Source organism: Bos javanicus, chromosome 21 (genome assembly GCF_032452875.1).
Source record: "Bos javanicus breed banteng chromosome 21, ARS-OSU_banteng_1.0, whole genome shotgun sequence".
In the NCBI taxonomy this organism is placed as follows: domain Eukaryota; kingdom Metazoa; phylum Chordata; class Mammalia; order Artiodactyla; family Bovidae; genus Bos; species Bos javanicus.
Genome location: NC_083888.1, coordinates 34,175,666 through 34,191,266, shown reverse-complemented (window position 1 = coordinate 34,191,266; position 15,601 = coordinate 34,175,666). Strand labels below are relative to the sequence as shown.

At 46.1% G+C, this 15,601-nt stretch overlaps 1 protein-coding gene across 3 annotated transcripts; it reads right to left on the bottom strand.

Annotated features, from left to right (window-relative positions):
* Window positions 1-536: 536 nt before the first annotated feature.
* Window positions 537-14,785, bottom strand: LOC133234395 (duodenase-1). 3 transcript variants are annotated; one of them, XM_061394888.1, is made up of 5 exons: window positions 12,196-14,785; window positions 2,171-2,318; window positions 1,557-1,689; window positions 1,107-1,364; window positions 537-787 (listed from the first exon to the last, which is right to left on the bottom strand). In XM_061394888.1, exons 1-5 carry the CDS (start codon window positions 12,245-12,247, stop codon window positions 626-628), a joined length of 753 nt encoding a protein of 250 aa, XP_061250872.1. In that variant the 5' UTR covers window positions 12,248-14,785; the 3' UTR covers window positions 537-625. The 3 variants fall into 3 exon arrangements, with proteins under 3 accessions (XP_061250872.1, XP_061250871.1, XP_061250870.1); XM_061394887.1 differs by lacking the exon at window positions 12,196-14,785 and adding an exon at window positions 2,513-2,593; XM_061394886.1 differs by lacking the exons at window positions 537-787; window positions 1,107-1,364; window positions 1,557-1,689; window positions 2,171-2,318 and adding exons at window positions 10,176-10,447; window positions 10,779-11,036; window positions 11,227-11,362; window positions 11,854-12,001 and having other exon boundaries at window positions 12,196-12,322.
* Between the last annotated feature and the right edge of the window lie 816 nt (window positions 14,786-15,601).

Here is a 15,601-nt window from a genome sequence, read left to right as displayed (position 1 = left end):
TGAAGGCCTCCTGGAACTTTCTCAGGCTTCTGAGCTCTGCCTGCTCTGATGCAGGGAGGAACACTGCATGGGGTGAAGTACACCTTTGTAAACCTCCCCCATTTCTGTTAGGGTGGACAAGTGCCCCTCTGCCTCAACCCTCAACCTCATGTGGCCCTCCTTCCAAATCTGGATTCTCTTCTTTTCCCCCAGGGCACTGGGATTAGGGGGGAGGGGAGAAGGTGTGGACGAGGAAGAAGGTGTATGGATGAGACACGAGGGTTGTCAAGAAGAGGGTCGTGTAGTCCTCAGAGGGGTTTCCCTACTCTGATGGAGCTCATGGTTAGCCTGGAGAGGGAGCTGGCACTGAGGACGTGTGACTGGAGGGAGCTGACTATCAGTGCAGCAGGAGTTTTTATTCCAGAGTTGGAACAGGGTGGTGTATTGGAGGTGGAAGCCAGTAACAGATCAGAACTATAAACAGGTCAGACACGGCCTTTGCTGAATGAATATGTTTAGGTAAGTGAAGGACAAATCCATGATTTCTGCTCAAGAGATGGAAGTTTATTAAGTTTCAGCCAGCCTAACCACTTTGCCCAGTGCCTCCATCCCAGGGAAGATGGACAGATCAGTCCTTGGAGAAACCTCAGTCTGGTCCCTCAAGTTCGTACTGTTTCATTGTTTTTTGGATCCAAGGCAGAAAGCTTGAGATTCTGGTGAAGACCCTTGGAGGTGTCCCATCCTTTTTTCCATAGGACACAATGCCCTGGGCCACACCATTACACACAAGTGGGCCCCCGGAGTCACCCTGTGGGCAGAGAGGGCAAGGGCTGAGCTCATCTTCTTTGGATCTGTTCTCCCTGCCACCCTGGGGTGGGTGGTCCCTGTTAGGGGCCCTGGCTGATAAAAGGGTCTTCTTGGTCCTGAGGTTTCAATCTAGCCCTGACAATCCACCTCCTCCCACAGGAAGCCTCTGCCCATATGTGACTTAGAGGCAATGTCCATCCCCCAGGGACCCCAGACAGAGACTGGACAGGAGGACAGGCTGGGGACACAGGACAGAGCTCGTTCCCATGGCCCCAGATCCAGAGACCAAGGCTTTGCATGGATAACACTAGGGAGCTCACCTTAAAGGAACTCTTCCTCTTTCTCGGGTCCCCTACACATATCTGGGTGGTGGTACTGTAATATTTGTAGCGAGAGGTGCATTTCTCGGCCCTTTGGACTTCAAGCTCTACCTCCTGTAGTTTCTTTGTGCGGGACATATCCACATCAAGACGCCCCCAGCCAGCCACACTGCACAGCATCCCTGGATTCACTGTATCCCAGTCCCTGGGCAGACTGATGGGGCTCACAGCAGTGGTCACATTTGCCTTCCTCATCAGCTGAAAGCAGAGGAAAGGCATTCTTACCCACTGATGGCCCATAGAGACTGCAGGACATTCATGGGGTTGCCTTCTTCACAGCTCTGGGACCACAGAAGGGGTCATACAGGAGGAGGGTCTGGAATGAGGTCATGGGGGATGCAGAACCCCAGGAAGGAAGTGTCCCAGAGTCAGTGCAGCCTCGTGTCCCACCTGCAGTAACATGATGTCGTTGGCCCAAGTCTTATTATAGCGTGGGTAGGGGATGGGTCTTCTCACTGGGATGAACTGCTGGGTCCTCTCTCTGTCCATGATGTTGTGGGCCCCCAGGGTGACATTGATTGAGCTGCACAGAGAGCAGAAACAGAGGCGGCATCACAGGAGAACCGGTCCAGGAGCCAGGAGGAAAGAGCACAGCTTGGGACAGGGCCAAACTTGGGGCAGGGCGGAGGAGGGTGTGGCGAAATACTAGGCGGTGGGCCCTGGGGCTGAGCATCCCTAAACTGTCTGCTCCCTGGCAGCCTGGGCAGGGTGGTAGTCCACAGAGGGTGTTCAGTCCTGCTCGAGCTTGACTGTCTCTAAGGAAAACATGAATTTCTCACATTTGCACTGTGGGCTCCAGGCCACAACCTTGGCTTCCTTATGTTCCAGGTTTGATCAGTCCCTTCTCTCCATGCGCGACTGGCATTGACCTGTCCCTCTCTCCCCAGTGCTCACCTGTCCTCTGAATAGCTTCCTACGTTACCTGGTGGCACAGGTCTGCAGCTCCTAAGAGGGTTCCCTGGGAGGGCTCCACAGAGGGGTGGGGGCCCGGCACTGCTCCTCACCTTCCCAGGCAGTGAGCTGCTGTCAGCACGAAGTCCTCACGCACAAGGAATCCCCCACATCTTTGAGGTTCCCCTGAAATCTTGAACTGAAGAAACACCATGTAGGGACGGGAGTGTGGCTTGGCCTCGTGGCCCCCGATGATTTTCCCTGAAAGAAAGATTCCAGCCTGCCCGCTGTGCTCATGGAGCCAAAGTTTCAACAGGGGAGATGGGATCAAGGTTTCCCTGAGTTCAGAAATTTTCTTAGATGGACCAGGCCCAGGCTGTGCATGAGTGTAGCATCTGAGCAGGTCTGTTCATGTGGGGTGGGACTGGGCCTCTGAGGGTGGGACTGTCACTCACCTGCCTCCCCGGTAGGGGACAGAAGGGACACCAGGAGCAAGAACAGGACCATCTCTCCAGCAAGACTGCCCAGATCTGAGCAGCTGCTGCTTCCTTCTGGTCTTTTAACCCTGAGTTGTCCCTTTCCATGTTCTGGCCTTTGTCACGTGAGCCTTATCTGAAAGCCTCAAACCACTTTTTTGTAGTCAGAGTGGACTGTTTATTTGTATTTAATTAAAACCTCTGGTAAGTTTTCATCCATTGGGTGGGGTAGGGATCAAGGCAGGTGGTTGCATCAGCCAGTCCTTAAGCCCTCAGGTGCCTGAGCCCCAGAAACCTGGGCCTCATGATGATAGATCAAAGAAAGTCTTTGTGTGGTTCATATTAGATCACCAGGGTGATTGTGTATTGAGACCCCTTCTTCAGCAAGAATGTGAGAAATATTGGAGATGAGATTCCTTGCTTCATGTAGAGGAGATAAACCATCATGATCAGACTATAAAGGCAAGATCCACAGTGTGGAATAGACATAATGGTGTGAAAGTGATGCTGAAGAGGGCTTATTCCAGTTACCAAAGGACTGAGTGGTTTAAAATAACATCAAAATTGCTTGACCCATGAATCTGCAATTTGCTCATGGTACAATGTGAACAGCACCCATCTGCTCCCATAGGTGTCAGGGAAGCTTGAAGCCCAGAAGCTAAATCACTTGAAGGCTCCCTCACACATGCCCAGTGGTTGCTGCTGGCTGTCCTGTGGGCACATTGGTTTCTTGTCACGAGGGCCCCTTATATCGTCTCACTTCATGGGATTCTTTGGCTCCATCCAAACACAGTGCCTGGCTCCCCCAGAGTGAGCATCTCCTAAAAAGTGAACCATCTTGAAGCTGTGTTCTTTTCATTACATAGACATTGATGTCATACAACATCCATTCTGCCATGTCTGCTGCTTGGGTCAATCAAGAGCAAGAGCTTTCACCAGATTAAAAAGGAAGGGCCCTAGACCCCACCTCCCAACAGGAGGTGAGATATTGCAGTCATGTAAGAAGAGCCTGCGGGATGGAGACACACAATGGCAGTCATATCTGCACCATGCAAATGCGGAAAGGCATGGAATTGAAAAAATTGTTGTTTCTAAACATCTTGATTCCAAGCCTCTTGAAAAGTAACAACATCCTAGTTAAACAAACAAAGCCCATAGTCAACAGTGATTAGGGCTGGAGAGTCACAGTGAGCCAAGGGGTGTCTCACACCACATGTGCTCCGAACCATGCACTGGGTGGCCTGGATATCAGATCACATGTGATGTGAGGCATGTTCAAGGATCCACTGTAAATCATAAGCAAAATCATAATGGAAATCAAAAGAAAAGGAATTCAATATGGTAAGTAACGATGAAACTATATTAAATCTGTTGGCTACATGTGAATAAAAATAAACTCGACCACTTAAAACTGTTTCTCTAACTCATTGAAAGATAAAACATGAAAACGTTGAATATAGGAGAATTTCTTTATACACTTACCTTGTAAAAGCAAATTAATACAAGATATAAAAAGAACTATTGATAATGATGGATAAGTTGATCTACATTAAAAATGTGTTGGGTGTCAGGAGCCGTGTTAGGCATTACTGACAAAATGGAGGCACGGCCCCCAACCCCCTCTCCTTGTCCCGCAGGCACAGACCTGGGTTGAAGGAGTTAGTTAGCTTTTGTGATTCTGACTTGTTTCTTCCTTTCTTCGGTTGAGTTGGCTGGAAAGAAAGTTAAAGTGCTTATTGTTTTTGAGAAAAGCATGAGAAAGCACAAAGCCTTCTGCAGTTGTGTCCAGAAAATAATCTATAAAGTAACCATTGACATTTGTTCAAGGATTTTTACAAAGAATGTCCCAGGATTAGCATGTAGGCCGCAGCTTGAGGCCATGGGAAGGATTATTATTTGAGACCTGTTTGTGAAGGAGATGTTTATGACAAAGGAAGTTTGCTGAGTTTAGGGTTTAGGAATAATTAAGAATAGCTAGAAGCCTTTTTAGGAGATAGTGAGCTTAGGATACTAGGGGCAAGCAGGATTTAGAAAGATAAGAAATAAACTGAGGAATGTGGCATGCAGCCCAGACATAAGCATGAGTTACAATGTAATCACAAGTAAGCATGATTCTGAGAGAATCGCTGAAGCAGGAACTCTGTTTGAAGGGCAACAAGGAGATAATAAATCTGGGTGAGGGGGAGCTGAAAATGAAAAACCTCTGACCTAATCCTTTTGAAAAAGTATAAAAGAAGACCTGATGTTTGAAATAAACATGTAGTCCCGTACCTCGAGTCAGAGGCTACATCATTCCCCGCCGACACTGCTCATCACTTCAGGCTGATCCCCTGGTTGCTGGAGCTAGACTCCGGCAGTTGGGTATGTAAGAATCAAGATAATCCTGATTACTAAAGACACTATTGAGATAGTGAAAATTATAGCCACAGGGTGGGTGAACTAAGAAAGAGTTTTATCTGAGAGATATATGTATGTATATATACATACATGAATCTTATCTATGCTAGCCTCTAGGTCACAGGGAAGTGAACAGTTTTCAAAATCTACATGGAATTACAAATCCCTAGAAAATATAAATTAAAGAAACATACTCAGGAAGTTTGAATTTTCCTATAAACATTACATGAATTGATTCCGTTTTCAAAAATAGTCCATCAAGGACAGCCACAAGCTCACGAGAATTCCCTGGAAGTCTTTGAAAACAATTTAAATATTGATATACATTTTCTGCTGGCAAGTAGATGCTACGCATCTCCCTTATGAGACTAGCAAAACCTAGATGACAAACCCAGTGATGACAATATGGGAGGAGAACTTTACGGGTTAATGTTATTCCAGTATTGATGTAATCCACTCAGTCCATGAGCAAAAGTATTAGATCATTCTAATTTGGGTTTTTCTGAGGATGAGTGGCTTTTATTCAAAACACAATTGCTGTAACACAACACACTGACTGATGAAAGAAGAAACACCATACGATAATTCAACTGAATGGGGAAAAGCAGCTACTAAAACTCACTATCCTTCACTTAAAAAATTTCTTTAAAAAATAGTAGTGGAAACGAGGGTCTTCATTCTGATAAATGATCCCTGCAAAAATCCCACACCAATCAATATACTTACTGATGAAATGTTCTGTGTTTTTCATTCAAGAGGAAAACAATACAAGGTCACACAGATAGCCATGATCACCATTTCTCTTCAGTAATATACTAGAGATTTTAGTCACTACAGTTAAGCAGGCAGTAGAAGTAAAGGGTATAGACAGGGAAAGAGGAAGTAAAACTGTGAATATTCAAGATATAATACACAACAAGAATAGCCAGGAACCTGCAGATCAATTATTATAATTAGTAACTGTCAAATTTTCTGGGCACAAAATCAACTCAAACATTAATCATCTCTCTATACAATAATAGTTAGAAAATGAAATTTGAAAAAAAAAAAACATTAAAATCATGGGAATGGCCAAATAATTAAGTATAAATCATAAAGATATTCCACATTCGTGTTTGGAAGAGAAAATACTTTTAAGGTATTCATTCTCCAAAAAGTGATCTACAGATTCATTGCACTCAGGAATTATTTCACAGAACTTTATTGGTTCTAAATAGATGTGGAAAACCAGTAGCCAACATTGGAGAAGACAGGCTTAAAGAATGAGAATAAGATGGGAGCTCTTGCTTTAGCAAATGAAGTCATAGTAATGAAGATAGTGTGATACTGATGGCACCATAGAGACATAGATGACAAGATAGAGACCCCGCACACACAGAGACATTCTACACAAATATAGAACACTTGGTTTATGATGGAGTTTTATGGCAGAGAGTGGTGAGAAACTTTTTTTTTTTTTCCTCCTAAATAAGTGGTGCTCAGGAAAATAAATGTCTCTATGGTGTCTTTAAGGACACATCTCTCTACATGGAAAAAGCACTTGACCCTGCTGCACCCTCTCCTGCTTCTTGATGCTGTGGGCCCCCAGGGTGATGCTGATTGAGCTGCACAGAGAACAGAATACAGGTATGAGGAGCGTGGAGTCACAGGAGATACAGCCCAGGAGCTGTGATGGGCCGGTGACTGCAGGGCAGGGCCGCAGCTGAGGGGAAATTGAGGTGACAGACAGCCCTGGGGGGGGGGGGTGACACTGTGTCTTGTGCTTTTCAATGACATGAGTGCAGGGCTTCTGGGAGCTTTCTCAGGAATATTGTGAAATTCATGTGAGTTTGCATGAGGAACTTATAGAGGTGAGTTTTCTAAAATCCTCATGTCCGAGGGCATAACGCATCCCAGGATCTCAGAAAATGTTCTTTGGCTGCACAAGTGGCCTCCCATTAGCTTTTGGCTGAGGTTGTTGGGGATAGTACTGCTGGGATTTCAGGTCACAGGGGTGGGTGGAGGGCACTGCCACAGACAGTGGAGTAACTAAAGGCCTGAGAGGCAGGGGAGGTGGGACAGAAAATGAGCTGCTTGGGGCCTGGGAAAGAGCCAAGACACATAGAGAGCTTTGGGTGCTGTCATCTAGCACCTTCGATCAATGTCACACCTGGTTCCTATCCTGGACAAGAGTGAGGGGTGGAAGGCACTGGTTCATAAGCCGGCTCCACTGACAACTCCAGTACTGTGGTTGGTTTGTCTGAGTTGTCTTTTCCTGGCTGGTGTGAGGGATTTTACTTACTTGTGTTTTGTAGCTTCACATCCTCTACCAAATGCACAACCCATTCCTCTGGTGGTGAGAGAGAGTCTGAGACCCATAAAAGATCTTAGTGAAAATCTTCCTGATTGCCTGCCACCTCTCCTTGCTGAGTGTCTATGTGGCATCAAACTTGTGTTCTTGGTTGGGATGGGACCTGGTTCAGAAATTAGAGCTGCGCAGAAGGGTCAGGACTGCGGGAGGCTTAATGAGATGGGCTACACCCTCAGGAATGGGCGGTCACTCACCAGTCCCAGCCCAGGAGGCAGAAAAAAGGCCATCAGGAGTAGGAGTGGCAGCATCTTCCCAAAGGTCTGTCCAGGTCACAGATGCTGGGGTTTCTTCCTTCCAGACACAAAGCACAGGGGAAGGAAGGAAGGAAGGGAGGCTCAGTGTCCCCACAGACATCCCAGAGGTGTGCTCCCCCCTAGCTGGGTGTCAGCATGCCACAGATGACCACCTTCTCTCCCCTGGATTGGGAGAGAAGGACACCGTCACCACACTCACACACAAAGACTCACCAGAAGGAATAAGAAAGTGAAGCCTGTGGTGCAGCCCGTGTTATCTAGTCCAACCTTGTACTACTTGCCAAGCAACAGTCCAATAAATCGCGAGATGAGTTATTGAAACAAGGAACAGCAACTTTATTCAGAAAGTTAGCAGACCAAGAAGATGGTGGACTCATGATTCAAAGAACCACCTAACCTGAGTTAGAATTCAGGCTACTTTTATACTAGAAGGGAACGGAGTAAAGTCAAACATTTCCTGGTTCCACTAGCCTCAGGACGGTTGTGTTAATTTCTTCTGTCCGGCAGTCTTTCATCAGTGGACTTGTTTCCTGTGAGCTAAACAAAAGTATTTTAGCTTAAAGCTCATTACTTGAGAGCCAGCGTTCCCAGAGATGTGTCATCATGTATAATTAATGTTATAGGTGATATACCATTAGTGATTAACAGAATACCAAAGTTCTTCCCCATCACACCAAGAGGAGCTGGATCCCCAAGAGCCCCTCAGTAATTGAATCTTCATTTCTCCACTCTTGATACTTTTATGATTCTGATAATATCATGAATAATTACACAATAGGGGAGGTTCAGGGATATGAGAGATTCAGCTCCTGCCCCTGTGAAGCTGGCAGGACGCAGAGGTAGAGCTAGAATAGGTGGGTAGAGAGCAAGCTGGTGAGCACTATGATGAGGGGTCTGCTTGTTGCCAAGTGTGAGGAAGTGGCTGAACTTGGTTTGGGATCAGATAGACCTGAACTCACCAGAGTGAACCAAACAGCAACCCCATTTCCTCTCTTGCCAGGGTTCCAGCCTCACATTTTTGTTGTGCTTACAATCAGCTCTTCAAATGTAAATATTCTGTGACAGAAATTTTCTTATCCCACAATATTGAACAAAAGTCTTGGACTTGATACTCATTGGACCAAAACCAACCATCACCGGGTCCTTCAGCATTCAGTGACCTGACTGGCTTGCCTGTGCTGAGGTATCCAGCATCCCTTGAGCTGAGTTGGCGGCTGTCCCATCCAAGTCAGGGTTCCTGTGAGGGGAAGGGCCTTCCTCTCCAAAAATGCTGGTTACTGGTGTGAGGTGATGAGATAAGTCATGGTGATCACCCTAATAATTACTCTCCACTAATATTCCCTGTCCAGAGACAAGAGAACCACATCTCTGATGTCTCTGGGCCACGCCATCCTGAACATGTGCAGATGATTCCAACACTGTCACCAGTATGAGACAGAAGAAAGAGGAATGGAAAAGATCGCCTGAGTTCTAAACAAGCCAAGTCCCAGTGAGTTGTAGCAAGAGCATCTTATGAATAAACAGAGCGGAAGGACACAAGTTTAATCATTGATGATGATGATCTGCGGATGGTGAAATTGTAGGCAATTTTAAATTTCTTACTTATATGTCCTGTATTTAGCTATCTTTATATGATTATATGTGTTGTTTTTACATGCAAAATACATTTTGCCATGATGGAAGTTCATTCACCATGCAAATGTCCAGCAAATCACTTCTGTTTACCCCAGCCTTCTCTAAGCTGCATGTTTTAAAAATGAGATTACTTTCCTGAATAGATTCTTACATGAAAATTCAGAGATTATTAAAAGATAGAACAGAAAAAATTATTCAGTAAGCTACTGGGTATGGAACACCTTTGAAATATTAGGATACCTTGCATCTAAAAATTTTTGTTACTATGACTTTCCTTTAGAGAAACATACATACATGTCGGAATGATGGAGATGGGAGAGGCTAGCTCAGCCCAAGGTGGAGGAGCTCCTTGAAGGTCACTTGAGGCTGAAGGAAGATGTGCCCTCAGGACACCAGAGGCTGCACAGTGCCCTGGGCCCAGGACTCCAAGACAGGGCTGTGACATGCACTCAAGCTGGGCCTAGGAATACTGAAGGCCTCCTGGAATTTTCTCAGGCTTCTGACCTCTGTCTCCTCTGATGCAGGGATGGAACACTCATGGGGTGAGCCACACCTTTGTAAACCTCCCCCATTTCTGTTAGGGTGGACAAGTGCCCCCCTCGACCCCAGAGTTTCTCAGGTGGTCCCCTTTCCAAATCTGGATTCTCTTCTGTTGCCTCCTGGACACTGGGATGTGGGGGAGGGAAGTAGGTGTTGACGAGGAGGAGGGCATATGGATGAGACACAAGGGTCATGGACCAGGGGGTCCTGTGTTCCAGAGGAGGGGTCTCCCTTCTCTGATGGAGCTCACGGGCAGCCTGAGGGGGAGCTGGCACTGGGAACATGTGACAGAGGGAGCTGGCTGTAGGTACAGCAGAAGATTTTATTCTAGAGAATGGAAGGGAGGGGTGAGAGGAGCAGTGTATGTGCTGGAGGGGGAAGCTGCTAACAGATCAGAAATGTGAACAGAGGTTTCCCTGACAGAGAAGGTACCTAACGAATTTGTGAATAACGGAGCAATCAGTGATTTCTTTTCAAGAGATGAATGTTTATTAAGTTCCAGGCAACCTTCCTTCACACACTTTGATCAATGCTTCCAATCCCAGGGAAGATGGAGGGGTCCACCCTGAGCACACATCACACTGATCCCTGGCGTTTGTACCGTCTCATTGTTGAATGGATCCAGGACAGAAAGCTGGAGATTCTGGTGTAGACATCTGGAGTTGTCCCATCATTTCTTCCATAGGACACAATGCCCTGGGCCACACCATTACACACAAGCGGGCCCCCAGAGTCACCCTGTGGGTAGAGAGAGCAAGGGCTGAGCTCACCTTCTTCGGGTCTGGTCTCCCTGCCACCCTGGCGTGGGTGGGCTCAGTTAGCGGTCCTGGCTGATGTCAGGGCCTTGTTGGTCCTGAGGTTTCATCCTGGCATAATCCTGCTGCTCCTCCTGCAGGAAACCTCCACCCTTTTGTGACTGTGGGGCAGTGCTCACGCCCCAGGGACACAGGACAGTGTCCAGATAGGAGGACAGGCTGGGGACACAGGGGCGGGCTTTGTTCCCACAGCCACCCATCGTCCCAGCTCAGTTGGGCCCAGGGTTTTGCACGGATAACACTGGGGATCTCACCGAGAAAGAATTCTTCCTCTTGCTTGGATCTCCAGCACATATCTGTGTGAAGGGGATGTAGTTTTTGAAGCGAGCGATACATTTCTCCTCACTTTGGACTTCAAGATCTACCTCCTGTAGTTTGTCTGTAGAGGGCATATTTACCCCCAGTCGCCCCCAGCCGGCCACACTGCACATCATCCCTGGCTTCACCTCCGCCAAGCTCCTGGGCAGATTGATGGGGCTCACTTTATCCGTAATGTCAGCCTTCCTAGTCAGCTGAAGGTAGAGGAAAAGCATTGTCACCTACTGTTGTCCCACAGAGGCGGCAGGACAGTCATGGGGTTGCCTTCTTCTCAGCATTGGGACCACGGAGGGGTTGTACAGGAGGAGGGTCAGGAATGGGTTCATGGGGGATGCAGAACCCTGGATGGAAGTGTCCCAGAGTCAGTGCAGCCTCGTGTCCCACCTTCAGTAACATGATGTCGTTGGCCAAAGTCTCATCATTATAGTCTGGGTGGGGGATGGGTCTTCTCACTGGGATGACCTGCTGGGTCCTCTCTCGTTCCATGATGTTATGGGCCCCCAGGGTGACATTGATTGAGCTGCACAGAGAGCAGAAACAGAGGCGGCGTCACAGGAGAACCGGTCCAGGAGCCAGGAGGAAAGAGCACAGCTTGGGACAGGGCCAAACTTGGGGCGGGGCAGGGGGAGGGTGTGGTGAAATTCTAGGCGGTGGGCCCTGGGGCTGAGCATCTCTGAACTGTCTGCTCCCTGGCAGCCTGGGCATGGTGGCAGTTCCTGTAGTCCACAGAGGGTGTTCAGTCCTGCTCGAGCTTGACTGTCTCTAAGGAAAACATGAATTTCTCACATTTGCACTGTGGGCTCCAGGCCACAACCTTGGCTTCCTTATGTTCCAGGTTTGATCAGTCCCTTCTCTCTATGCACGACTGGCATTGACCTGTCCCTCTCTCCCCAGTGCTCACCTGTCCTCTGAATAGCTTCCTATGTTACCTGGTGGCACAGGTCTGCAGCTCCTAAGAGGGTTCCCTGGGAGGGCTCCACAGAGGGGTGGGGGCCCGGCACTGCTCCTCACCTTCCCAGGCAGTGAGCTGCTGTCAGCACGAAGTCCTCACGCACAAGGAAACCCCCACATATGTGAGATTTCCCTGAAGTCTTGAACAGAAGAAATGCCATGTAGGGACGGGAGTGTGGCTCGGCCTCGTGACCCCCGATGATTTTCCCTGAAAGAAAGATTCCAGCCTGCCCGCTGTGCTCATGGAGCCAAAGTTTGAACAGAGGAGATGGGATCAAGGTTTCCCTGAGTTCAGAAATTTTCTTAGATGGACCAGGCCCAGGCTGTGCATGAGTGTAGCGTCTGGGCAGGACTGTTCATGTGGGGTGGGACTGGACCTCTGAGGGTGGGATCGTCACTCACCTGCCTCCCCGGTAGGGGACAGAAGGGCCACCAGGAGCAGGAGCAGGACCATCTCTCCAGGAAGACTGCCCAGATCTGAGCAGCTGCTGCTTCCTTCTGGTCTTTTAACCCTGAGTTGTCCCCTTCCATGCTCTGGCCTTTGTCACATGAGCCTTATCTGAAAGCCTCAAACCACTTCTCTGTAGTCAGAGTGGACTGTTTATTTGTATTTAATTAAAGCCTCTGGTAAGTTTTCATCCATTGGGTGGGGTGGGGGTCAAGGGGGTAGTTGCATTAGCCAGTCCTTAAGCCCTCAGGTGCCTGAGCCCCAGACACCTGGGCCTCATGATGATAGATCAAAGAAAGTCTTTGCGTGGTTCATATTAGATCACCAGGGTGATTGTGTATTGAGACCCCTTCTTCAGCAAGAATGTGAGAAATATTGGCGATGAGATTCCTTGCTTCATGTAGAGGAGATAAACCATCATGATCAGACTATAAAGGCAAAATCCACAGTGTGGAATAGACATAATGGTGTGAAAGTGATGCTGAAGAGGGCTTATTCCACTTACTAAAGGACTCAGTGGTTTAAAACAACAGCAACATTGCTTTACCCATCTCCATTTTGGTCTGGGTACAGTGCGGATGGCATCCCTCTACTCACCTTGGTATCAGGGCTGCTCGAAGCCTGGAGGCTGACCCACTTGAAGGACTGCTCACACATGCCCAGTGGTTGGTGCTGGCTATGCACTCGGCACATTGGTTTTTCTCCATAAGAGCCCCTCAAGTTGTCTCACTTCATGGGATTCTTTGGCTCCCTCATAACACAGTGGTTGGTTTCCCCAGAGTGAGCATTTCCTAAAAAGTAAGCCATCTAGAAGCTGTGTTTTTTTCGTTACCTAGATTTTGATGTCATATGGCACCTATTCTACCATACTCCACTGCTTAACGCAATCAAGAGCTCCCCTCACCCAGATTAGGAAAGGAGGGCCCTAGACCCCCTTTGTTGCAGTCATGTAAGAAGAGCCTGTGGGATGAAGATATGCAGCGGCAGTCACGTCCCCATCATGAAAATGGGGGAAGTCATGGAATCAAAACAATTGTTGTTTCAAAACATCTTGATCCCAAGCCTCTTAAAAAGCAACAACACCTTAGTTAAAGAAACAAAGCCCATGGTCAACAGTGATTCTGGCAAGTGAGTCACAGTGAACTAAGCGGTGTCCTCATCCCACATGGGCTTGGACACCCTGCACTGGATGACCTGGATGAGATATCAGAACGCAAGTGACGTGAGGAATGCTGCCTTCCATAGGGAAGGGCGTGGCAACCCACTCCAGTATTCTTGCCTGGAGAATTCCATGGACAGGGAAGCCTGGCAGGCTACAGTCCATGGGGTCACAAAGAGTCAGACATGACTGAGCGACTTTTAGTACTACTACCACGTAGGGAGTGAACATCCAACGGCTGTGAGGAGGCTGCCTACACAAGGGTTGACCACTGGTAGTAAAGGAGCTCAAGGAGGATTCAGGGACTCCAACAGAAAGGGCAGTCTGGTGGGATGTGTCAGAGCAGGACAAATAGGGTGAGGCGGGCATGGCTTTGAAGCGGCTGCCTGACGTGGATCGCCAGAGCCTGGGTGGGGAGAGCAGGAGATGCACTTGGAGAAGAAGAGTAAGAGATCTGTTTTATAAATCTCTGTGGGGACTAATCAAATAATTAAACATATTAAGGCAACTGACTCAGTTTCTTACTGTCTGAAGATTAGACGGTATTGGTGGCATCAATGATAATTTCCTGGATTTGATGGTTGAATTGTAGTCACATAAGCGTTTCCTTGTTTGTAGAAATTGCCCTCTAAAGTTTTTGAGAACTGATGGAACACCATGTCAGTAACTTTACTCTCAAATGGTTCAGGAAAATAAAAGTTTTTTGTATTATAATTGCTACTTTTCCATAAGCCTGAGATTATTTCAAAAGTAAAAGGAGATCCATAGCCTTCACATATATGAACAACAACCAGTTTGAAGATACATTTGAAAAGATAATCTGTCACAGCAGCAACAAAAAAATATAAAGAGCTTGCGAAAAACATAAGCAGAATTGTGAAACACTATTTGAGCAAAATGTTAAAGGATTCTTGAAAAATATAAAAACAGACTTTAGAAATAGAAAGATAGTCTTAGTTCTCTGATAGGGTAGAACCACACCAAAAAGGCACTGATTCTCCCAAAGTTAATATAAAAATGTAATTCCAATTAAAAGAAATTTTTTTCTCCTAGTGTTAGGAAGTTCTAGCTAATGTCTAAAATTTATTTGGAAAATAGCATGAAGGAATAACTAGTCAGATATTAAAAAACATCCCATAAGATGTATTTTCTGAAAACAGTGTGTTGCCCACTCATGATCAGACAGACAGACCAAAGAAAACGAATAGAAAATCCAGAAACATTCCCAAGCACATATGAAAATGTAGTTTACACTGAGGTGACATTTAATCAATGATATTGGAGCAATAAGTTAGTCACACATCACATAAACCACTTGAGTAAGTGCAAAATATGAGACACAAATGTATGAAATAAAACCATAGTAAGAAATAAATGTGGACAAATCCCTTCATAAAATTAGAGGTCTTCTAGCAATGACTCTAAATTCAGAAACATTAAAGGAGAGATTGGTAAATAAATTGTGATATATAAAATACAGTTTTTTAAAGTTTATATCTCAAAAATCAAGCATAAGCAAAACCCAAATACAGACAATAACTCAGAAAAAAATATTGCAACATATATCACAAACAGTTGATCTATGTAAAAACAAAGAGTTAGAAAAATCTAAAGAAGAATCAAGCAGAACTGAAGAATACAATAACTGAAATTTAAAATACACTAGAAGGAATCAATAGTAGATTAGATGATACAGTGGAGTGGATCAGCAAAATAGAAGAGAGAGCAGCAGAAATCACTCAACCTGAACAAAAAAAAGAGAGAGAGAAAGTTTTTAATGAGGACACTTTAAGAGAACTCTGAGATAATATCAAGGATACTGATATTCACAGGCTAGGAGTCCCAGAAGGAAAAGAGAGAAGAAAAGGGTTAGAGACCATACTTGAAGACATAATAGCTGAAAACTTCCCTAACATAGGAAAAGAAAGAAATATCCAGGGCCAGGAAACACAGACAGTCCCAAACAGGATAAACACAAAGATGACCACACTAAGACACTGTAATTGAAATGGCAAAAATTAAATATTAATTTTATATTAATATGAACATTAAAATCAGTAAAGGAAAAGCAAAAAGTTATGTATAGGGGAACTATCAGCTACCAGCAGACTTTTCAACAAAAAATTTGCAAGCCAGAAGGGAGTGCATGATATATTTCCAGTGATGAAAGGAAAAAAAATCTTATAACCAAGAGTACTCCA